General features: G+C 36.5%; 1 protein-coding gene across 2 annotated transcripts in view; it reads right to left on the bottom strand.

The window, feature by feature from the left end:
• Nucleotides 1-26,792, bottom strand: part of LOC150081946 (putative pyruvate dehydrogenase E1 component subunit alpha, mitochondrial) — a 253,559-nt gene that overhangs the window by 25,993 nt on the left and 200,774 nt on the right. For both annotated transcript variants that reach the window (XM_090378999.1, XM_090378998.1), the window contains exons 7-8: nucleotides 11,800-11,939; nucleotides 4,387-4,495 (exon numbers count right to left, since the gene is read on the bottom strand). In XM_090378999.1, coding sequence (XP_090235125.1) covers nucleotides 4,387-4,495; nucleotides 11,800-11,939 — 249 coding nt within the window. The remainder of the gene's footprint in view (nucleotides 1-4,386; nucleotides 4,496-11,799; nucleotides 11,940-26,792) is intronic.

Here is a 26,792-nt window from a genome sequence, read left to right as displayed (position 1 = left end):
GTTGTACATGTGGGCACTAACGATATCAAGAGTAGGAGACCGGCAGAATTGCTTAACAAGTACAGGTCACTGTTGAAAAAAATCCGTGAAATAGGGTTGAATTTGAAAGTGTCTGCAATTCTGCCCAGACACGATAGGAGGGAGTATATGATGAGAGCCTTGTCGATCAATTCGGCCCTGGAAAGATTGTGCAAGGCTCAAGGGGTAGAATTTTTTTCGGCCTGGACTGTACTTGTTAACAGGAGGGATTGCTTCTACAGGGATGGGATACACTTAAATAGAAAGGGTGCAAGAATATTTGCTGATGCTATCGAGGCAGTGTTAGGTGGGTCGGAAAACTGCTAGCTTGGGGGGGATACAAAGACAAATAGATTAACAGTAGCCACTGGCAGAGGTGAAAGAGATTCTTGCACTGCTTCTATTGGAATGAGCAGAAGCCTGAAAAACAAGATTCAGGATATTTCAGAGACTGCTGGGAGTCATTGCAGTACAAGTAAACACATGGGTTGTGTTAGGGTAGCTAAGAATAGAAATAGGTGCATGTATACTTGCGTGTACACCAATGCTAGGAGTTTAGTAAATAAATTTGATGAATTTGAGGTATTGCTCAAAACATCAAAGGCAGATATTGTTGGGATATCAGAGACTTGGTGTCACACAGATATAAGGAATGCAGAACTGGAATTTGGGGAGTACAACGTCTACAGAAAGGATAGACTGGATAGGAAGGGAGGAGGGGTTATGCTATTAGTTAAGAAATACATAAAATCCAAGGAAGTGAAGCCAGTGGACATCGCTGGACAGTGCAGTGTCGAGTCAGTTTGGTGTGACATAAGCATTGGGAGATCAAAATTGAGAGTAGGAGTGTGCTATAGGCCTAATGACTCTGATGAGTATAATAAGAAACTGTACAGGGAAATAGAGTGGGCCAGTAAATCAGAGAGTCTTATAATGGGAGATTTTAATTTCCCAGATATTGACTGGAATTTGTGGGCTGGTCACTCACACACTAGCAAGGCTTTTGTGGATTTATTGGATGATTGTTTTCTACATCAGCATGTTCGGGAGGCAACTAGAGGGAGGAATACTCTTGATTTGATTATCAGCAGTGATTCTTCATGCATTAAGAATCTGCAGATAAATGAACCACTAGGTGGCAGTGATCACAGTGTGCTGAAGTGGGATTTACTCAAAGAGGTAACTACCATCAGGGGTAAAGGGAAGGGTTATTGCTTTCGTAAAGGCGACTACGATGGACTGAGACAGTATTTAAATTCTATACAGTGGGACCAACTGATGATGTTACCAACAGTAAATGCAAAATGGGAAGCATTCAAAGAACTTATCTTGGAAGCTACTAGACTTTACATACCAACTAAGAAATATTGTTCAAGGTTTAGGCCTAAATGGATGTCAGATGAACTGATGAGGCGTATGGCAGAGAAGAAACATGCATGGGATACATACAAATTAACACATGACACAGAAGCCTATGATGGATACAAGTTGATCTGTAACCAAGTTACAAAGGAGGTTAGGCAGGCGAAGGCAGATTACGAGAAATCTTTGGCAAGGGATGCAAAGAAAAACAGCAAAGAGTTCTTTACTTATGTAAACTCTAGAAGGAAGGGGATGAATCAGATTGGTCCACTTGATATCGATGGGTCAACTGCTGATGATCCTGCTCAGGTAGCTAACAAACTAAATTAATATTTTGCATCAACATTCACACATGAGGAGTTATTTAGTGAGGGGAAAGCCAGAGGTGTATTCAACTCTAGCAGTAAGCTAGAGAATCTTGTAATAACTGAGAGTAAAGTGGAGGAGAAATTGTTGAAGATAAACACAAGAAAGGCACCTGGGGTGGATGGGATCTATCCAGTTATATTAAAGGAGGCAGCAAAGGAAGTAAGCAAACCCTTAGCCATAATTATGAGAGCTTCCTTGGACTCAGGGGAGGTACCCATAGACTGGAGATGTGCAAATGTGACCCCAATACACAAAGGAGGATCAAAAGCTGACCCAAGCAATTATAGACCTGTGAGTTTAACTTCTGTTCCAGGAAAATTAATGGAGGCACTAGTTAAAGAAGCACTGCAGGATCATTTAGACAAGACTTCAGTTATAGCTCGGACACAGCATGGTTTTGTTAAGGGGAAGTCTCGCCTGATCAATTTGATTGGATACTATGATGCAGTCACAAAGGAACTGGATGCAGGGAATAACTTTGATATTATATACTTGGATCTTAGAAAGGCTTTTGATACTGTTGCACATGGAAGACTGCTGCACAAATTGGAGCAGTGTAACATTGGAGGCAAATTGCTGCTGTGGGTAAAGGGGTGGCTGAGGGGGAGAAGGCAGAGAGTGGTAATCAATGGACACTGCTCGTCGTGGACTAATGTTATTAGTGGAGTCCCTCAGGGCTCAGTGTTGGGTCCATTATTGTTTTCTGTATTCATAAATGATATTGATGATGGTATATCAAGCTTAATGTCGAAGTTTGCAGACGATACAAAGGTAGGCAGGGTTGTCAAGGACACTACTGACACTATGCTGCTGCAACAGGATCTGGAAAGGTTGAGCAGATGGGCTGAGAGGTGGCAAATGAAGTTTAACATTGACAAATGTAAAGTACTACACATGGGAAACAGCAACCCCAGAGCAACTCTGTGGTATTACACTGACAGTGGTAGAGAATGAAAGGGACCTGGGGGTGGTTGTGCAGGCAGATATGAAGTTCTCTGAGCAGTGCAGACGGGCTGCAAGAGTAGCTCATGGTGTATTGTCAATGATATATAGGAATTTTTCTAGCAGGGATAAGGAGGTGATTATTCCCTTGTATAAGGCAATGGTCAGGCCACACCTAGAGTACTGTATACAGGCCTGGAGGCCTCATTTCAAGAAGGATGTAGAGCTGCTGGAACGAGTACAGAGAAGGGCAACAAGATTAGTGAATGGAACAAAGGGGTGCTCTTACGAAGAAAGGCTTAAGATTTGCAAATTACAGTGTCTGGAGACTAGGCACCAGCGAGGTGATCTGATAGAGGTGTATAAAGCATTGAATGGTTTGAGCATGCTCAATGCTGATGGGATTCTTCCTCTCGTTCAGAATAATCACCTGAGAGGGCATAAATTCAAATTGAGGAAAGACAGATGTAGGATAGACATGCGGAAATTTGCCTTTAGCCAGCGAGTGGTTGGTTGGTGGAACAGACTTCCATCCCTTGTCGTGGAAGTTGATAGCCTAAATAAGTTTAAGGCTCAGCTGGACAGGTATTTTGAACGAACAGAGGGGTGAAGTGGGAGTGGTTTTTTTTTTTTTTTTTTTTGGCTGATGCTGCATAAGCTTGCTTTCTTGCATCAAATGCCTCTACTAATGCTAATGCTAAACTATTTTTGCTAAAAAAGTTCAAAGCCTAGAAAATATGGACTGAGATCTTCTACAATCATCTCAGTATACAATAGTACCAGAATAGAATCCGAAAGGGCGTTTTCATTCTGCCGCTAAACAAATACTGTATGTACCAAAATTAGATTTATTTTAAACGATCATACTATTGATTACTTATGTTTCTTAAGAGCTCACTTTATTCAGACAGGTAGTGTGCATGCTTAAACATAACTAAACTTTGCAGTAACAATATGTATTTTTTTGTTTTTAGAATAACTGTATCTTAATGATATTTTTCAGAATATTTATTATTGCAATAAAAGGTTATTTAAAACATGAATTCAAGTAATTACAGTACTTGTTTTTTTCCTTACTTTATGGCACCAAATTGTCATCAAAATTTATTAAGAAAAACATTTGTTTTGGGAATACCGGTATCCCGGTTTCATAAATTAAAAATACTGGTATTAAGCTTTTGACCGGTATTGTAAGACCTAGGTATACACCATCACTTAATTTCTGGAGTACAGAAGTTGAGTGAAAAATTGCATATATCAACAAATTTCAAACAACGAAAAGTGGGATAAATTATATAAATCCTAATTCATACAACACCAGTTTCAGTTCAACAAAATAACTAAAAATTAAAGTTTTATTTAAAAAAAAAAAAAAAAAACCATTTCCAGACACCTTATGAGCAGATCAGATTTTCTCCATTTAGGAGTGCAATAGAAAGAATATTGAACAAAAAAAAATCTGTAGCCAGGAAGGCAGTGTTATTCAGTGTTCTTAGTAATATTAAGCCAGGAACTTAATCACTAGGCAATATATGCAGGTTGATTAAATTCCTACTAATTGTGCATGAGTGAACAAAATCACTTTTATAAGACATTCACAGTTGAACAAACTCTGAAACATAGCAAGCAAAACATGTATTAACTAAATTGTAAGAGTCCAAGACTGAGGCATGCAGTAATATACACTACACTAACCTTGAGTTCTTCATTCTCTACAAGATTTGCAGTGATTATCTTGTCCTTGAATGATGTTATTGGATCACGAGTCTGCCTAACCTCTTGTATTTCCTCTCTAGTTCGATAACTGGAAAAGGATTATATTTATTAGGATGTACAAGCACTGAAAATATTTCTGAGAAAATGCTTCAGCCAGCATTAAGGATTACTTGGTTAAAGCTAAATGCGGTATAAAAAAAAAAAAAAACAAAAAAAAACTGTGGCCAGAAAATCCCCTCAATATTCCTGAAGAAAACTTTCTGGCCATAGAAACTCTACAATGTAATAACCAGGTAAGTAAATTCCTAATAAGTGAATAAAACTCTTTCTTTTGGAGAATGACTTTTGTTCAACTAATAATATTGTTCAATTAATAATGTTAGTTGTACTTTTATGATTGGAGAGTCAGGGAAGGGCTATGGGTGGTAATTAAATTATTTTAAACAATTAATTTTATGTATAATCTTAAACATGGCCTTGATGGCTGCCATCGTGGCCGGTCTAGTCTCACTTTCCCTAATTCGTATGCCCTAATCTCAGAAGCACTAATGGTGACTTGCCATAATCACATCCCAATGGTAAGGGGTGCTACTGTCAGTCACCCTACACAATTATATAATTGCATACCTGCAATCCCTTTCACTCTAATGACCTTTTACAGGTGGACGATGAGCAAGTGAGGTAATGCACCCCACCTCTCCTGCATTGCATCTGTCGACCTAAGAATTCATTCAAACAGTAGCCAAACATCAACATGACTGCTCTTTACAGTAAGGGATAATGCCTATCGACAGTCAGTGTAAACTATAGGCTTAGCTGATCAGGATGGAAGGGTCTCAAATTGAAGATATTTCTTCCTGAGCGTGCAGAAATGTGGGAAAATATAAAAATTCCGAATAGTTTTATTTTACAGAATGGGCCAATTTTCTCTACTAGCACTGCCTACCGTAAAAGAAAGAATAGTTTTATTTTACAGAAATAAGAAAGGATTCAACGCATACTGGCTTACTTGCTTACGACCAAACACGGACTACATTTCTTTAGGACAGCTAGAGAAAAACTCTGCTACCAATTGTGAAATTTTTGAAGGGGTACTACTAGTAATATTAATATTATAATTTATAGTTGGTATGCCGGATAGTTCAGGTCCTTACCGATACCTATCATCAGACCATGCTGCTGCTAAGTTTTTATCATCCGGGGTTCTTATGTAGTGGAAGCCTGGGGTTGTTTTTTAAAAAAACCAAAGCTAACTTTAAGAGAATACTAGGATTAGTAAATGTTGGAATTCTTCCACCATATAAAAATTGTAAATACAAGGGCATTAATAAGAAATTAATGAAATTAACAGTAAATAGACAAAATGGGGATAATAACCAACTGCTTACACAAGTGATTTACACACTTGTGTAAGCAGTTGGTTATTTTCTTCTGCTAAATGATTAGTATAATTTAAACTTTAATAATTTGTATTTGTAAAAGAAAAAGAGAAGTTTACCTCAATATGATACATAAAACACTTCCATAGGATACTCTCCAGAAATTAAAACGAAAACAATTAAAAAAAATTCGAAAATCTTACATTACAGTAAGAAATAATTAACAACGAACAGTGGCACAAACAACTTAACAGATATTTTAAAGATACCGAATTTAAAATTGTAGCTAGGCCAATACAGAAATTACACACTATACTGAACAATCACTCAGTCCTTTCCTCGCTTGCAACACAAATAAATGACCTAGTATACAACATTTCTTGTGGTAATTGCGACTCGTCTTAGCAGGGTTCTATGCGGATTCTTCTGAATTTTCATCTTAATAAACACACGGGCTCAGTTCGTGCCTCTCATTCAGCAGCATCAGAATTAGCCTTTCATGCCATTAATGAAAAACATTTTTATTTAACAAGGCCAAAATACTTAGTGTCCAACGTAATTATACAAGACTTAATTGCAGAAACCATCGAAATCAAATTACATGAGAATTCTGTTATTAATGTTCGCTGGCCATATCTAATCTCTGACTCGTGGTCCTTTATGCACATGCCCAAAGACAAATAATCCCTATTTAAGTTTCACGCTCATCCGTGTTCGATAATTTTCATTCCCGAGATCACGACATTGATCACGACAATTTTTTCGTTAAATTGATTTTTAATTGTGTTCATTTGATTTTTAATTATTGTTAATTATTTCTTACTGTAATGTAAGATTTTTGATTTTTTTAAAATTGTTTTCATTTTAATTTCTGGAGAGTATCATATGGAAGTGTTCTACGTATCATACTGAGGTAAACTTCTCTTATTCTCTTACAAATATTGATATCAACATAGAATGTATTGAGCATTATAGCTCTGGTTCATACCATCAAATTCATTTTTAATCTCTTGTTGACTATTTCATTCATTTCCTTTCTCTCCAGGTATAATCTATTGATACCTGATATTAAAAAAATCCCTCAAATAATTATTATGGGGGATTTTTTTTAATACTTTGGTGCAAGATTACATTAGGTTAACACTAAGATACTCAGCCCAAAGTTACCACATTTCTTTTTTAAAGTATTGCGTTCAAAACAACATCATTCCGAAATTTGCCAGGGTAAATGTAAATCATAAAATTTTGGGCATTAAGCAACTAGTACTTACCACATTGCGTAATATAAAGCTTGCCTTAAGATCTCGATATTCTAATAAACAAAAATACTTTTCCCAAGTTAGGAAACTTCGCAAAAAATTAAAAAATTATGTGCATCCTAAGGATTGGTCTGTATTAAAGACCTCCATAGATTTGTGACTTGAAGCACAGGCCTCAGAAATAAAAAAAAAAACAGACACATTAACAAATTGAATACATTATGGGAGGGTTAAGACACGTTTATATGAGTTATAACATGTCGCGAGCCTGCAACCAAATGCATACACAAGTTGTGTGAACCCCCCCCCATATGTACAACCGTCTACAGCAGAATACTTAATCTAATTCGCAAACACCCCTTGCCCAACATTCAATAAATCGACATATCAACAGGTTACAAATCTTTCTTCCTATACACTATTGCAGGACTAGATTTCACTTTTATCCAAAGGATTAAATTACAATTTACCACCTCGAAAACTACCTAAAAAACAGTGCGTAATTTACATTGAATTTGGACTTCGTAATGTAACACAAAAAAGATTTATTCAACAAGTTAACCAGGTGGTGAAAAACATAAAAGAAACGCAACTTCCTAAATTGAATTTACACGACAGTGCAGCTTTACATGAACTTCGGGAAAATAAAGACATTATTATTTAGAGAGCTAATAAAGGAGATAAATGGTAATCTCAATAAACCTGATTATATTAATAAGTTAGAGTCAGTTGTATCAGATACCTCCACTTACCTTGAAGTAGACCCGGCACTATTTACCAATTTGGTCAATCAATACAATAAAACGTTAACCAAGTATCGAAAAAAAAACGACTGCATTATTATGGCTCAGTTAAAGAATTGATGGCCAGAACATACAATATTCCTGCACTTTTCAGGCAGGTAAAATTACATAAGACCAGATTTCCTATTTGGCCTATTGTTTCCTACAGAAACTCAGCATTTTCATCCTTGGGCACACATGTAGCATTATAAAACCCTTTAGACAGGTGATACAATTTGGGATTAAGAACTAGGATGCACTATTTAATAACCTTAAGGACTGTAGACTTGGCGATAATGATAATTTATTCTCACTAGATGTTATCTTGTTATATACGAATGTAAATGTTGAATACACATTAGATATTCTTTGGAATATGTTAAATAATAGCTCGATACCGATTAATTATACAAAGCTTCCTATTAAGGACATTTTTCACTTAATTAAACTCTGAGTTGAAGCCAACTATATCACCTTTCGATTGGCGTCTCCGTAGCCAGGTGGGAAGGAGCAGCAGTGCGTAGCACACGCTTCTTGATTAGACCGGGGTTCGAGCCCGTCACCACCAAATACGGAGGATGCGGAAAGGTCAAGGGAATGACCACCGCATATTCCCGGAGCAATATGGCCTTAGTTGCTAATGCTCCTAAAAACCAAACAAACAAACAAACAACAACAATCACCTTTCGAGACAAAGTATACAAACAAATTTTTGGTTTGCCAATGGGATTAAGCCTGAGTGGCTTAATATTGGAGAGCTATCTCTCAACAATTGAGCATATAAATTTGACGCCTTTCCTATTCCATATCACATACTATGGGAGGTATTTAGATGATGTTCTAGTTATTACTGATAGTAGCACTATTGAAGACATTTCACATTCGTTTAATGATATTCATTCTAGACTCAAATTTACATTGGAAATGGAGAATATGGATACTTACTTGGGACTCAAATAAAATCCAATTTAACATCTATTGTAAACCTTCAAACACTGGTATGCTTGGCTCCTCCTCAGTAGCCAGGTGGACAGGAGCAGCAGTGCATAGCACACGCTTCTTGATTAGACCGGGGTTCGAGCCCGTGACCACCAAATACGGAGGATGTGGAAAGGTCAGGGAATGACCACCGCATATCCCTGGAGCTTTTGCTCCAGGGATATGCGGTGGTCATTAGCAACTAAGGCATATCCGTGGAGCTTTTGCTCCAGGGATATGCCTTAGTTGCTAATGCTCCTAAAAACCAAATAACAACAACCGGTATGCTTCTGCACTATCACCTATTCACCTACAAAAGATCGATTATCTTTAATCAATTTCTCAATGCTTATAAATATTCAATGATGGAATCTGCTTTGGGCTCAGAAATACCAATATTAACCAGCAGATTCTTAAACAGGGGTTACCCCCTTGCTACAATAAACCGAATTAGGGTACAAACTAAGGGCAGGACACAGAAAACTACACTAACCAACAATAGTAATATCAAAAAATACTTTATTTCTGTCCCATATGTTGAACAGTGGCACAAACAACTTAACAGGTTGTTTCAAGATACCGAATTTAAAATTGTAGCCAGGCCAATACGGAAATTACACACTATACTGAACAATCACTGTCCTTTCCTCGTTCACAACACAGACAAATGACCTGGTATATATTTCTTGTGGTGATTGTGACTCATCTTACCAAGGTTCTACGCCGTTTCCTCTGATTTTTCATGTTATCATTAAAACGGCTTCATTTTGTGCTTCTCGTTCAGCAGCGTTAGAACTAGCCTTTCAAAAAACCCTTTGAAGTACACGGTTGAGGTGAGTGGTCCTCTAGGCACCTCAGATCACAACTTTGTGATGGTCTCCTCCACTGCAGCCTTTCTTTCATGGCTATTCTCAACCTCATGTTGTTTGGCATTATAAGAATGCAAAATGGGATGATCTGTAAGATTTTTTTCCCTTCTTTTCCTTGGTCGGGTTACTGTTTCAAATCTTCCGATGTCAAGTTTGCTCTGATTGCGTCAGTTAAATTATTCTTGTGGGAGTGAGATCCTTTATTCCACACTCCACCTTAAAATCTTTTCGTTTATCTAAACCTTGGTTTTCCAATAAGTGCGCTAAGGCTGTTCACAAGATGCATATGTTCAATGTTACATATCGCAATTTCTTTGTATCCAAATCTTCAACATCATCTTCTGCCTACATCAAAGCTTGCAATAATTGTAAAGCAGTTATTAATCAGTCCAAACTAGGCTAAAAGTAGAAAACCTGCTTATTGCCCAAATGGTAATTGGGCACTCTGGTCTCTCGCCAAAACTATTGGCCACAACTTTTGCCCATCTCTGTTCCCACTTCTGTGAAAAGCAGATGGTTCTATTGCCACTTCAGCCAAAGATAAAGCTGGACTTGCTAGCATCTTATTTTTTCCCAACTTGTGTATGGATGATCTTGATAAACCGCCTCCCATCTTTCCCAGTACACACTATTCCATGCCTCCAGTGGTCTTACGTCAAAAGGATGTCAGAAGGATTTTGAACAACTTGATGCCAAGAAAGCTCCGGGTCCTAATGGTATTTTTCCAATTGTTCTCAAAATCTGTGCTCCTCAGCTCACTCCTGATCTGTGTCACCTTTTTTCACTTTCTTATTGCAAAGGGGTTTTCCCGTCTGCTTTGAAATTTTCTCTTATCCAGCTAGTTCCTAAAATGGATGACAGATCCCTCCCATCTAATTATCAGCCCATTGCACTTCTACCCTTTCTAAAGTAATGGAGAAATCTATTGACTGCCAACTCTTAAACTACCTAGAAACCTTCCATCTGATCAATGATTGCCAGTATGGATTCTGTCAGTATCAATCCACTGTATATTCTGGCTTATATTACCCATTTATGGACAAATTCAATGGAAAAGTTCGGTGAAACACAAGCAGCTGCTCTTGACATCTCAAAGGCTTTCAATCGTGTTTGGCATAAAGGTCTTCTAAACAAGCTAGCATTTTATTATGGTTTGCCAACTGTTTTTTGTGATTGGTTTCCAGTTTTCTCTCTGATTGCTCATTGAGGGTGATGGTAGATGGCCCTCTGTCTTCTAACTTTTCCACTAATGCTGGTGTTCCCCAATTTTGGTTCTTTCTCCCACTGTTTTCCAATTGTATATTAATGATCTTTTTACATCGACCAGAAATTCTATCCACAGTTTTCCTTATGATAGCACATTGCTTTCCACCTTCCAGTTTGAGAAACCTTGCTCTGTTCAAACAGCTTACACTTCTCGAATATCCACTACCATTCCTTAAATGCTGATCTGCAGGTAATTCTCCAGTGAGGCAAAGATAACTTAGTTGATTTCAATTCTTCTAAAACTCAGTCCTGTCTTATGTCTCGCAAATAGGATTCTTCTGTTCCTATGCTTATTTTCGATGGTACTCTGGTTTCCAGGCAAGATCTCTATTGGGATTACAAATAAGCACATTACAAATATTGCTTCCTCTGCATCTAAAAAACTGGGTTTTCTCTTTCAGTGTCAGCATTGCCTTTCTTCCAAACAGCTATTCACTCTGTACAAATCGCAAATCTGCCCTACCAGGGAATATTGTTCTCACATATGGGACAGTGCCTGAAAACTCTCAGTCTTCTAGATTCCATACAAAAGAGGGCAGTTAAGTTAATAATTCATCTCTAACAATCTCTCCAATCACTGTCTCAGATACACTGTTTCTGCTACATGCCTTTTCTATAGATGCATTCATGGACATTATTCTTCTGAATTAGCTTCTATACTTCATGTTCTCTCTTCCAAACCAGTCAGAACACATGCCACAAATCAGTCAACATCCTTTTACTGTCCAAATTCAAACTCACAGAACCAACATTTTTTCTTCCTCATTTATCCTTTGCACAGAGAAGTGTTAATATTACAAAAAAAAACAAAAAACATTATAGAAATGGCATAATCCTAGTTATAGAATCAACGAGTTACCTTGTGCCTGGATCACTCATGCTGTGTCCATGGTATCTGTATGTAGTTACTTCCATGACTATTGGTCCTTTACCTGCACGACAAAGGTCAGCAGCAAATCGAGTGGCTTCCCGGACTGCTAAAACATCCATACCATCCACCTGAAACAGATACCATTATTTATAATATGATTTTTATTTTTTTGATCAAATTTATTTGACATATAGAGGCATTATAGTGCATTCAAATAAAAAATAAACAACCTTAACTTAACCAATGTGGGCCAAGCAATCAGTGCACTACCATAGAGAATTACATGTGTACAAAAAGGAACACACAGCCACTGAAAGCAGTCTACAGCAATTTACACATTTTAGATATACTGTAAACTATATACAGTATATAGAAGCATTCAAAATGGAACAGCAGAATGCAATCCATTTTTTGTGGGCCAAAGAAACAAATCTGCTGAATCTGTTGCTCCATGAAACAAGTTTATAGCAGGCACTATCTAAAACAGTTGTGCACAATTTGAGGGTGCCTTTCACCAGACAAAATGGCATTCTGGATGGCATAGTGTTGTATTCATTATCAGCATAATAGTGAATATTTTCATAACTGTATTGTTGGGAAAATTAATCATGGTACCATCATTATCTCTGGAAACCATCTGGTACCATTGTTACACTCTTACAAGAAAGTTTTACATTGCACAAAGTCATTAATTGCTTCCGAGTCAAATTAAACCTGGAATGAACAGAATCTCCAAATGCAGACAGGATATAGAATTCAGGGAAGGTAACTTCTTATACAGGTTAAAACAGTTCAATTTAGTATCTGCCCAACTTCTATCTACCTTTCAGCTGATTATATAAAAACTAGATGTACCCTGTGTAACATACGCCCTCTTTCTGATTATGGCAGAAATAGTTTAATCTAGATCCTTCAGTCTTCATCATTCTTGTTTAGTGGTGATAAATTCTGCAGCAATCATCTGTAGGATATATGCATATGTCTCTATTCGCAGGTGGTTCCCCATCTTCTCCAACAAATATTGCAGCAACCTTCGTTTTGGATGTAGGTGCATTATATCGTCTCTTAACCATCTCGTCCAATTGTTGCATTACTTCAGTCATGCACCCTTGGTTTGATTGTTTTTCAAGCTGTTTTGTTGTTGCTTCAGCAGAATCAAAAATAATAAGTTGTCCATATCCTGGCTTATTTGCCTCATTTGGATATAGTGGTGAGACCAAATGGTAAATCTGGCCGTGTATTCTAAAACAGTATGGACCATTTCCAGGAGATGATTTAATCTCTGCACCCATTGATGCGAATGCCATTGCTAAGTTGTACTCTCGTATATGTTCTCTGTAGTTATTTTCTTCCCATGTATCCCCTGTAAGCAGCTGTCATAATAGAATAAGTGTCTCAGACAGTGAGTCAAGTGAAACCTTTCCATCATGACAGCATTTAGTGTATTTATTCGATGTGTTTAACTCATGTCCCCAATATCTTGCATTGCAATACTCACAGTTGTAACAAATGTTTCCTATGTCATACTCTTCCACATTAATTACAGTTTGTTGATTATTCGCAAAGTTCTTACACACTGTTCAGCCATTTTTACACTTCTTAAAACCTAGAATGGTTTATTAAAATTGAAGACAGATAAAATAAACAGTTAAAATAAACATACATCGATAGTTTTCAGGCATAGGTTGCCTTTCTTCAGTCAAAAAACATTAGTACAAAAATTAAGAAAGAATGCTAGGCATGGTGGTCATGTGAGGTGAACCACATGAACGGGTGCTGGCAACAATTAGCAGTTGGAAAATTTGGGCAGCCTACCTAAGCATTTTATATATATATATAGATTCTAATACAGTTCCTATACATACATCTTACAACCTGTAATGTAAACAATGAAAATATTCTCTCCTTTTTTCTGTGACTGAAAAATTAGTCATAAAAAATTGAAATAATATTGCTTGTGTCTCTGTTTATATTATTTTATATAAAAACCTTTGAGTCAATAATATTTAATCTTAGTGTAATAAGTACTTATGACATGATTAAATATTGATAAAAGTAAGTTTGAAAATGGGGTAAGTAATGACAATTTACAGCTTTTATGGAACTTATCTTTGTCTTATGAAAATATGTATGCATTATAGCAGGATCGGATGTATTACCATATTAGCCAGTCTATGCTCAAAATGAATTCTATTAAAGAGAGAGAGAGAGACATCTTTAGTCTTTTCCTTAGAAAAGGACTTTGTAATTAATCTAGTGGCTGTACATAGTCTTGAAAGCAGCATTGACAGTAATACTTTGGAAGGTTTAAACTCAGCCTGAACAAATCTCGCACTACATGTCAATCAAAACTGGGGTTAAAATCAACTGTCTATTTACTGCATCTTGAAGAGAAATCAGCTGCATCCTTACATACTGCAAATTCTTCAGGTTCAATGTATGGAGTTTTGTTAATGGGCATTCCATTCTGAGCAGGGCAAAAAAAAAAAAAAAAAAAACACTTTGTTTCAGAACAACTGTGCTTCTAAGTGATGAGGTATTTTTATATATTGGATGTGGTTAACTGGCAAAATATATTACTAAACCAAAATTAACCATAACTGAATTAGCCTGTCGAAGGAGAAAGTTGGTATCCATTTTATGGTATGATGTAGTCTCTAGAAGCACCAAATATGGCCCACCCATCTTCCAAAACAGTGATATTCTGCAACATATTACTATTTTAGTATCAGTAATTGTAAACATATGCAAGGAAGCAATCCTATACAGTATCACACATAATGGAAGGGGAAAAAAATATCCATTTCGTTTGTCCTCTCAAATAACCTGCCCAATCCTTTAAACTTTTTAAATTACTCACTACCACAACACTAGGTGGAAGTTTATTTCAACAATTTTTACACACATCTATCCTGCAGCCATCCTTTCTGATTTAAATTTATGCCCCATTGTATGCATCATCTGAGAAAGATTAAGGATGCCATTAGCATTTAGCTTACTCAACTCATTAAGAAATAAAGTCTCCTCACAGATACTTGGTTTCCAGATGCTGCAATTCATAGACAAGTTATTTTGGTAAGAGTATCCTTATCTGTCCCAGACTAACTTTGTTGCTCTTCTCTGTACACATTCCAATAAATCCGTACCCTTCCTAAAATAAGACTTCCAAATCTATACGTATCCTAACCATTAATTGTCTTATACAATGGGACAACCACCTCTTTAAAGTTCTTGCTGCAAAATTCCTGCATATAACTGGCAGAATACAGTGAGCTCTCCTACTAGACTGTACAATTACCCCTAGGTCTTTTATTCTACACTAATCTGAATTTGTTACCAACCAAATGGTTTGTTATTCTAGGATTACTGCTACCCAAATGCAGTACCTTGCATTTAAGGTTAAACCTCAACTGCCATTTTTCAGCCCATCTGCCTAAATTTATCCAGTTCTTGTTGGAATAGCATACCCTAATTACTGTCATTGAACCCCTTGCCCACTGTATTATCAGCAAATTTATACCTTAAACTTTATATTCCTATATCAGTATCATTGATAAATATTAAAAACAGAAGAGACCCAACACCAAACCCTGAAGAACCACACACACTTATAACATTTCTCTTTATGGATCACTATCATTAATAGCCACTCTGTCTCCTGGCCATCCCTTTATCCATAACACTAACTTGCCCCAATGCTGTACTGCTCCAGTTTGTTTAGCAATCATTTATGTAGAACAGTATCAAAAGCTTTACTGAAATCTTTCTTTTATTTTTTGCTGCATCAGTCAAAAAAAAAAAGAAATTAAACTCTTCTTTCTATAAAACTCATATCCTTATTATCATATGGGTAGCAGTAACCCCAGAGTAATATATAAACTGTGTGGGGGGTGGTAGAGAATGGAAAGGACCTGGTGGGTAATAGTGCAGTCAGATATGAAGTTTTCTGAGCAGTGTCTTGTCAATGATATACAGGAATTTTTCTAGCAGGAATAAGGAAGTGATTATATCCTTGTATAAAGCAATGGTCAGGCCACACCTTGAGTACTGTATACAGGTCTGGAGGCCATATTTTAGGAAGGATGTAGAGTTGTTGGAATGAGTACAGAGAAGGGCAACAAGATTAGTGAATGGAACAAAGGGTTGCTCTTAAGAAGAAAGGCTTAAGTTTTGCAAATTACAGTGTCTGGAGACTAGGCACCTGCAAGGTGATCTGATTGAAGTATATACTCCAGGGCCTGCATCTGTGAGTATAGGCTGGCACACCCAGGGTCCTGAGCTGGATAACATCATTCTTCTCTCTCTCTCTCTCTCTCTCTTTAGTGGTATGATGAAGTCTCTAGAAGCACCAAATAAGTGGCGGTAACTCAGAAATTTTTTTTTTTGCCTGGTGCAGCAAAAGCCTCAGGCTTCCTTGCACCATATGGCTAATAATGATAATAAGGCCTTGAATGGTTTGAGCATGCTCAATTTTGTTGGGATTCTTCTTCTTGCTAAGATTAATTGCCTGACAGGATACAAATTCAAATTGAGGAAAGACAGTTGCAGAATAGATGTGCTGAAACTTGCCTTTAGCCAGCGAGTGGTTGATTGCTAGAACAAACTTCCATCTGCCATTGTAGAAGTTGACAGCTTAAATAAATTCAAGGCAGAACTAGACAAACATTTGGAGTGAATGTATGGGTGAAATGGGATGTTTTTTTTTTTTTTTTTTTTGCTGATGCTGTATAAGCTTGCTTGCAATCATATACCTCTACTAATGCTAATCATACTCTTCTTCTTCCCACTGTTTATATTTATCCAGTTTTTTGCCCTTAAACTTCACCAGACCGTCGACCTCAACCCCTCCCCCCCAGGAAGGCAGTTTATTTCAGCAGTCAACAACATGCTGACAAAGCAAACTTCTTCAGATCCAGTCCATCAGTTTTCCCCAATAGTTTATATTCATTTCCCCTGGTTTATGTGTCCCATTTCAATGTGAAAATTCAATTTAACCCCCCCCCCCTATGTTTTATATATACCTTGTTTCCAAGCTCGGAAAACCATATCTTTCTAATCTCTCATTATACAAGTGCCCCTTTACTATTTGTACTAGAGAACTTATCCGTCTTTGAACTCGAGTGTGATCTCCAAATGTAAATGCGGTCCCAATACTAATTTGTATAATATCATCCTTTTTCCTGGATGCAAAAGTATGGTAAATCATTGATAAAGTTTCAGACTTCACAGCTCACTCTATCAAGCCAATTCTCTTTCCTTATTTAAGCCCTTAAGCTCTACTCCACCTAATGTATAAGTTATTCTCAGTTATTATAATTTCCCCAAATGTAGAACCTTGCATCATTTGGCAGCATGACCAATTTGATTGAATACTATGATGCAGTCACAAAAGAACTGGATGCAGGGAATAACTTTGATATTATATACTTGGACCATAGAAAGGCTTTTGATACTGCTGCACATGGAAGACTGCTGCACAAATTGGAGCAGTGTGGCATTAGAGGCAAATTGCTACTATGGATAAAGGGGTGGTTGAGAGGGAGAAGACAGAGAGTGGTAATCAATGGACACTGCTCATCGTGGACTAATGTTATTAGTGGAGTCCCTCACGGTTCAGTGTTGGGTCCATTACTGTTTTCTGTATTTATAAATGATAATGATGATGGTATATCAAGCTTAATGTCCAAGTTTGCAGACGATACAAAGGTTGGCAGGGTTGTTAAGGACACTACTGACGCTATGCTGCTGCAACAATTCTAGAAAGGTTGAGCAGATGGGCTGAGAGGTGGCAAATAAAGTTTAACATTGACAAATGTAAAGTACTACATATGGGAAACAGCAACCCCAGAACAACATATCAACTCTGTGATACTACACTGCTACACTGACTGGTAGATAATAAAAAGGACCTGGGGGTAATTGTGCAGGCAGATATGAAGTTCTCTGAGCAGTGCAGACGGGCTGCAAGAGTAGCTCATGGTGTCTTGTCAATGATATACAGGAATTTTTCTAGCAGGGATAAGGAGGTTGATTATTCCCTTGTATAAGGCAATTGCCTGACCATTGCCTTGTATAAGGCAATGGTCAGGCCACACCTTGAGTACTGTATACAGGTCTGGAGACCTCATTTCAAGAAGGATGTAGAGCTGCTGGAATGAGTACAGAGAAGGGCAACAAGATTAGTGAATGGAACGAAAGGTTGCTCTTACGAAGAAAGGCTTAAGTTTTGCAAATTACAGTGTCTGGAGACTAGGCACCGGCGAGGTGATCTGATAGAGGTTTATACAGCCTTGAATGGTTTCAGCATGCTCAATGCTGATGGAATTCTTCCTCTTGCTCAGAATAATCACCTGAGAGGGCATAAATTCAAATTGAGGAAAGACAGATGTAGGATAGATGTGTGGAAATTTGCCTTTAGCCAGCGGGTAGTTGGTTGGTGGAACAGACTTCCATCCCTTGTTGTGGAAGTTGATAGCTTAAATAAATTTAAGGCTCAGCTGGACAGGTATTTCAAATGAACGGAGGGGTGAAGTGGAAGTCTCTTTTTTTTTTTTTTTTTTTTGGCTGATGCTGCATAAGCTTGCTTTCTTGCATCATATGCCTCTACTAATGCTAATGCATTAAAATGTAACTGCCATTTCTCTGACCATCCATGAAACTTTTCTAAATCATCTGAAGCTCAAATAGATTTGCATTGTTAATAAATAAATAAATAAATTTTCTGTTTATACTCCGGGACGACCAAACGGTCAGAGGAGTTCGCATGATAGATTGAATACAAGAAACAGCACCGTATTCAGTAAGTAATATATCATCTTTGATTTTGACATTATACTCTTTATTCCCTTATCTTTTTCCTATATTCAAGATCAGTAATACTCTTGATCTGATTATAAGCAGTGATTATTCATGCATTAAGAATCTGCAGATAAAAGAACCACTAGGTGGTAGCGATCACAGTGTACTGATGTGGGATTTACTCAAAGATGTAACTACCATCGGAGGTAAAGGATAGAGTTTTTGCTTTTGTAAAGGTGACTACAGTGTTCTCAGTTTCTAAATTCTATACAGTGGAAACAACTTACGATGTTATGAACATCAAATTCTAAATGGGAAGCATTCAAGGAATTAATCTTGGAAGAAACTAAGCTTTTCATACCAACTGAGAAATACTGTCCAAGGTTTAGGCCTAAGTGGATGTAAGGTGACCTAATGAGACTCGTAGCAGAGAATAAAAATGCATGGGATGAATATAAATTATCAGCTTACACACAGGCGTATGGTAGATATGCCTATGCTAGTCTGTAATCAAGTCAAGTCAAAGGAGATTAGGCAAACGAAAGCAGATTACAATAAATCTTAGGTAAAGGAGGTTAGGCAAGCGAAAGCAGATTACAATAAATCATAGGTAAAGGATGCAAAGAAAAACAGCAAAGACTTCTTTACTTATGTAAACTCTAAAAGGAAGGGGATTAATCAGATTGATCTACTTTACATCAATGGCTGACTGTTGACAATTATGCTCAGGTAGCTGAGAAACTGAATGAGTATTTTATATCTACATTCACACAGGAGGAATTCTGTAGGGAAGTGGGCACCAGAAGCTTATCAAACTCTAACAGGAAGTTAAATGGTTTTGTGAGGCCTGATGTAGCCCAGTTGTCAGGAGCGAGAGTGCATAACACGCGTTCCTTGAGTGGACCGGGGTTCAAGCCTGTGACTACTAAATACGATAAATATTTGTACTGACGATTTATTGTAAACTCTAATGACTTGGTTGTCGTGCCGGAGTATAAACAGAAGAAAAAAATTTAATAACTGAGAAAAAAAAAGTGTGAGAAATTGAAGTTAAACATAAGAAACATAAGAATCAATCAGAGGTGGATGGGATCCATCCAGTTATATTAAAGGAGGCATCAAAGGAAGTAAGCAAAAACTTAGCCATGATTATGAGAGCATCCTTGGACTCAGGGAAGATCCACAGACTGGAGATGTGCAAATGTATCCCCAATTCACAAAAGGAGATTAAAGGGTGACATGAGTAATTACAGATCTGTTAGTGTAACTTCTGTTCAGGGAAAAATAATGGAGTCACTGGTTAAAGAAGCACTGCAGGATAAGCTAAACAAGACTGCATTTATAGTTCAGACACAGCATGGGTTTGTTAAAGGGGAAATCTTGTCTGACCAATTTGATTGGGTACTATGATGTAGTCACAAAAGATGCAAAAAAATAATTTTGATGTCATGTACTTGGATTTTTGGAAAGCTTTTGATATTGTTGCACATGAAAGACTACTATACAAATTAGAGCAGAATAGCATTAAGGGCAAGATGCTGCCATGGATTAAGGGATGGTTGAGTGAGAGAAGACAAAGAGTGGTAATCAATGGACACTGCTCTTCCTGGACAAATGTTGCCTTTAGCTAGCAAGTGGTTGATTGCTGGAACAAACTTCCATATGTCGTGGAAGTTGACGGCTTAAATAAATTCAAGGCGGAACTAGCAAACTTTTGAAGTGATTGGAAGGGTGAAAAGGGAAGTTTTTTTTTTTTTTCTTTTTGCCAAATGCTGTATAAACTTGCTTTCTTGCATCAAATGCCTCTACTAATGCTAATGTTATTACATACAATTATTGCTAATACTAATGTTATTACATAAAATTATTGCTAATACTAATGTTATTAAATAAACTTATTGCATAAAAATATAATAACATAATAATTACTAGAATTCAGATAATATATATTAAAAACAGGAAAATATGCATTTGATTATGAAATAAAATACACAAAAATTGTGCCAAAATGTCATATGCAATAAAACATTTTTACATTAATTATCAGTTTATCACAATTTCTTTGTATTCAGCATTTAAAAGTAACAAAAACTGTTAATCAATGAAAATTTTTAGAAGCAATCATTTTACAACTTGCTTGAGAATGACAACAATATATTTTTCAATGTTATCTACTCTAAATCTGTGGCTTTTGTCATCCAAAATCATTTTAAAATATTTCTAAAATCTTTTCGCATCGATGGACATGGGTGGAGTTAATTGAAATGGTAATTTCTGTTTATTTCCATCAATGTCTTCTTATTTTCTCTCCAATGTATCCAGAGCTGGCTGAAATTTCTAATTAAACTTTCCCTATCTCTTCAATTACACTGCTCAAGGAAAGTATCCATGCTTCAATTTGGTTAGAGAATTAGGTAACCCAGAAAAACAAGTCTCAACAAACAGCACATGTTTTCTTTCCAAAGAAACAGAAAAAAACTTTCTTAGCAATGTAAATAGCTGCATTACCCAAAGCATCAACAACATTTCTTTTTTTTTTTTTTTTTTTTATAGAATCAAAGGTTTTGGCATAAAACAATGCTACACATAACCATATTCCTACTTTGTAAAACAGGATCTAATGGAAGAGGGAAACTATACTGTATATCATTAAGGCTTAAGTTCTGCAAGTTGCTGCATCTGGAGATTAGGCACCTGTGAGGTGATCTGATTGAGGTGTATAAGGCCTTGGATAGTTTGAGGCAGGCACAATGCTGATGGGATACTTCCACTTGCCCAGACTAAGAACCTGAGGGAGCACAGATTCAAAGACAGTTGTAGAATAGATGTTCGGAAGTTTGCCTTTAGCCAACAGGTAGTTGATTACTGGAACAGACTGTTGTAGAAGTTGATAGCGTAAATAAATTTAAGGCTGAACTAGACAAACATTTGGAGTGACCAGATGGGTGAAATGGGAAGGTTTTTTTTTTTTTTTTTTGGCTGATGCTGTATAAGTTTGCTTTCCTGCATCATATGCCTCAACTAATGCTAATCTCTGTAAATATACTATGCATTGTGTATTTTTTACACAAGGAATAACTTATTAACGTTAAAATTCTTCCAAGTTGTTTCTTCATGGCTATATAATCTATGGGTTAAGCATGTAATATGAATCAGGTTTAGATAGAAAACTTGCAATGAAGAAGCTACTTTTATCATATATAGAGCAGAATCATTTAAAAAAATGCTTTTTTTTTTTTTTTTTTTTTTTTTGCCATGGGTCGTATCTTGGTCTAGCTGTAATAACTGCTAAGGATCATTCACATATATTACAGTTGTGGAGTAATTCACATTTTAGAGAACTGTACAAGCAACCAAATACGGATTAGGTGGTGCTGTCTAATCTCCCACATACCAAATGTGCAACACAATAGCCATAAGCATCTAGACATCCAGATGCACTTTTCTTCAATAACTGAATTTTGTGAATAATACTATTATAAATAGCATTAAAATAATCCTTCCTCAAGATTAGTCTGGAATATTTTTATTTGTACAATTTTTCTTTCCTCCTAAAAATTGTTTGAAAAATGGATTGCTTAACTTAAGGCAAGACATAGATCCTTTGAAAAGTCACTTTTTTTTCCCCTCTCTTGAAGCAGATGGCTTGGTTAAAAACAACTGATCTGGCAATATTTTCATGTTTTTCTCTTTCTTTCTTGCTATTTTCACATGTTGGTTTTTCTGGAATTTATTTTCTACATTGTAAGTTATTTTCACAAAAGACGATACTGCCATCCATAATAAAATTGTGCAATGTTTGCACACCTGTCTAGAACAGGGGGGTTGTCATTGTGTGCATTTGTTGAAAAGAATGTGAAGAAATTAGGTCCAAACTTAGTGTTCTGATGGGCATTTATCAGAAATTGAAGAACAGAGTTGATGCCCTCAAAGGAACTAAAATGGGGGGGGGGGATCCATCAAGTTCTTGGCTGCCCATCTCAAGACCAGAGGCCTCACTTGAGCATCAGGCAACACAGTGGCAATCCCCAAGAAAGAATGTACTAGTCCCACAGGAAGTGATTATTGTTGATGACTGTATTGTGAGGGAAATGGGAAATATATTGTGCAGAAAGGTTAAATGGAATAGGACCAAGATATGTCTGCCAGTGGCAAAAGTAGATGACTACAGCAGATATCACCTTTTAAGGGCAACAAAAGGTGATATTATTGTACACATTGGCACTATCTTACTCTTAATATCATTAGATATTAAGAGTAAGATATGTGAGGAAATTAACAAGTACAGGGAAATGCTGAAAAAAGTCATAAGGATTAAATTTGAAAGTGTCTGCAATTCTGCCCAGGCACAATTGGAAGGAGTACATGTTGATAGCCTTGTCAATGAATTCGGCCATGGAGAGACTATGCAAGGCTCATGGAATAGAATTTTTCTCAGCATGGTCTGTGCTTGTTAATGGGGGAGAGAATTTTTGCAGGAATGGGATACACTTAATATAAGGGTGCAAGAATATTTGCTGATGCTATTGAGTGAGGCAGTGTTAGGTGGGTCAGAAAAGTGATAGCTTGAAGGTAGGGATACAAATACTAACAGTAACTAGAGCTACAGGGACAGGGGTGAAAGTGATTCTTGTACTGCTACTATTGGAACATGCAGCGGTCTGAAAACAAGGTTTTCAAACCTTGTTGCGGATCATCATGGAACAAGTAAATAGATGGGCTGTGTTATGGTAACTTAATAGTAAGAACAGGTGCATGTATACTTGTATGTACTCTAACGTTAGGAGCATGGTAAATAAATTTGAAGTACTGATTTAGTCATCAAATGAAACAGTGTAGGGATATCTGAGACATGGTGTCACTCAGACAAATGAGATGCAGAATTCAAATATGAAGGCTACAGAAAGGACAGACAAGAGGGGAAGGGTTCTGCTCTTAGTTAAGAAACATTAAATGTAAGACAGTACATGCAGTCACCATGGATGGCCAGTGCCATGCTGAGTCAGGTTGGTGTGACATAAGCACTGGGAAAATTAAAAATGAGAGTAGGAGTGTGTTATAAGCATAATCACTGTGATGAGTATAACAAACAACTATACAGAGAAATAGAGCAGGCCAGCAAATCAGAATATCTTAAAATGGGGGATTTTAACTTTCCAGATAGTGACTGGAATTTGTAGGTTGGTTACTCACATGCTAGCAAGGCCCTTGTGGATTTATTGGATGAATGTTTTCTAGAGCAGTATGTCAAAGGTGCATCAAGAGAAAGCAATATGCTTGATATGATTATAGCAATGATAGTTCATGCATTAAACATCTACAGGTAAAGTAAAAGACCCTCTCAGTGGCAATGATCACAGTGCACTAATGTGGGATTTACTTAAAGATATAACTACTGCCAGTAGTTATATCTTTAAGTAAATCCCACATGATGTTACGAACAGCAAATTCTAAAAGGGAAACATTCAGGGATATAAACATAAAAGCTACTTTAAGTTTTTCATATTAATTAAGAAATACTATTCCATGCTTAGACTTAAATGGATGTCAGGTGAATTGATAAGACTTATGGCAGAAAAGAAAAAGATATGGGATGTATATAAATTATCAGGTGATACAGAAGTCTATGGGTAGATATAAAATAGTCTGTAATCACGTCACAAAGGAGCTTAGGCAAGCTAAGGTAGATTATGCAATCTCTGGCAAAGAATGCAAAGAAAAGCAGCAAAGACTTCTTGACTTATATTATATTAAGGAAGAGAATGAACCACATTGGTGTTGATGGTCCTTGATGTCAATGGTTTAATGCTGATGATCCTGGTCATGTTGCTGACAAATGAACAGGTATTTTACTTTCACCCATGAACAATTTTTAGGGAGTGAAATATTTTTGTGATAACTGAGAAGAAAGTGGAAGAGAAACTGTTGAAGCTTAAGGGACAGCAAAGGAGGTAAGCAAACCTTTAGCTGTAATTGTGAGAACATCTTTGGATTTTGGTTAGATCTCTGTGGACTGGAGATGAGTATTATAGAACTGTTAGCTTAGCTTCTATCCCAGAAAAACAATGGAGTCATTGGTTAAAGAAGTAATCAGGGCCATCTAGACCAGTGTTTCTCAAAGGGTGTGCCGCGGCACATTAGTGTGCCGCAAAATTTTCTAAGTGTGCCGCGAAATCTTAAAAAAAAAAATAGCGTCGTTTTTATTTTAACATCATTGTCCGAATATATAGTGGTACCTTGGATTGCGAGTAACTTGGTCTACGAGTGTTTTGCAAGACGAGCAAAAGTTTTTAATAAATTTTAACTTTATAAACGAGCTAGGTCTTGCAATACGAGTACAGTCAGCAGTGTTGCCATTTAGATGAATTAGATTTAGCGGAATTGCTTCAGGTTTAGCGGATTAAAATATGAAATAGCGGATAGCGGATTTTTTAGCGGGAAGAGTATAAATGTTTAGCATTTTATATATTTTGGCAATGTAACATTTAAATTAAGAAATATTTATTTAACAAATATTAAATTAATTGTTCAATTAATTATTTAATTAACAATAAAATATTTCATAATTGAAATGTTTTATTGATATACATCGTAAACATAGTAGGGATATCATATTTCATAGGTTTTTTTTTGTTTTTTTTATAAAGCAAAGAATCGGTTTTATATTATTCTGGAATTTCCCTGAGGAGAACCACAGCAATTTTACGTAGTTACGCCCGCGGTCAAACGACCTGACCGTTGGGTCATAGCTTTAATTGTTGAATCAAATCTAAAAATGTGGGAAAAATTCTAATGACGCCTTTTTTTGAAACCGCGAAGAAATGGCATTGAATAATTTTTATTCTTCGTATTTGATTGGCTTCCAAGAAATGCGATCCGAATTACCGACATAACATTAAAAGTCATTTAAAAACTTTCAAACATATTAAGTCAGTAGAAGAACCATTTTCACCTAATAGATCAGGCAACCAATCTAAATTAAATTTTCCCACCAAGAATTTACAAACAGTGGAAGCTGAAGCAAAAGTTAAGTTTGTTTGTTTGTGCTCACTCATCAATACTGGCAATAGACCACCTTGGTGAATTAGGTAAGAATGCATTCCAAGATCAAACAGCCAAAACTTTAAAAATTCATCGAACAAAATGCAACGGCGTTATAAAATATATCCTACACCCCCACTTTCAGAAAGATTTATTATAGTCAGTGCTCAATGGCTTTTCAAATTATAGTTTGTTACTAGATGAATCAAACGATATTAGTGTAACAAAACTATTAGGTATTGCAATTGTGTATTATGATGAGCAATTCGATAAAAGAGTTTCTACATTCTTAGCTCTTGTAGAATTAGTATGTAACGCCGAAATGATCAATGTAACGCTGAAAATATTTCAAATTCAATTAAAATAACGCTGGAAAATTTTAAACTTCCTTTAAATAAATAAATGAATTTTCTGTTTATACTCCGGGACGACCAAACGGTCAGAGGAGTTAACAAGATACACAGAATACAAGAAACAGTACCGTATTCAGCAGTCACGGGCTTGAACCCCGGTCACTCAAGGCACGTATACTTATGCACCCGCGCGCCTGACCACTAGGCTACAGCATCAGAGCCAGTCTGTTTTCAGTATCATTTAATCTACCTTCCATAATTACAATATACCAAAAATAATATGAAGAATTAGCTGAAACGATTTAAACCAGAATTTAAATAATTTGTGGGCATTGGGACAGATAATGCTAGCGTTATGATTGGAGTTAATAACAGCGTTTATACACATTCGAAGTCCGATGTACCGAAATTGATATTAATTAAATGCGTATGTCATTCTTTGCAATTAGCAGTATCTCATGCAACCTGCGAAACATTCCCTAGAAGTCTAGAATTCATGATCGCTGAAACTTATAATTGGTTTAGTAAATCCACTAGCTGACAAAATCAATTCAAATATTTATACAGTGCCATAAACGATGGTGCAGATCCGAAAAAGATAGTTCATTCGTGTCAAACAAGGTGATTATCCATTGAAGTTGCTATAACAAGAATTTTAGAACAGTATAGTGAAATAAAAGCCCATTTTGAAATAACTCGTTTGACTGGCAAACGTTATACTGCACAACTTCTTTATTCAATGTTCAAAGATGAAAGTAATTTAGCGTATATTTTATTTTTAAAACCTAT

Source organism: Mastigoproctus giganteus, chromosome 8 (assembly GCF_048544385.1).
Source record: "Mastigoproctus giganteus isolate SK-2022 chromosome 8, ASM4854438v1, whole genome shotgun sequence".
Classification (NCBI taxonomy): Eukaryota; Metazoa; Arthropoda; class Arachnida; order Uropygi; family Thelyphonidae; genus Mastigoproctus; species Mastigoproctus giganteus.
This window is presented reverse-complemented; position numbering and strand designations above follow the sequence as displayed.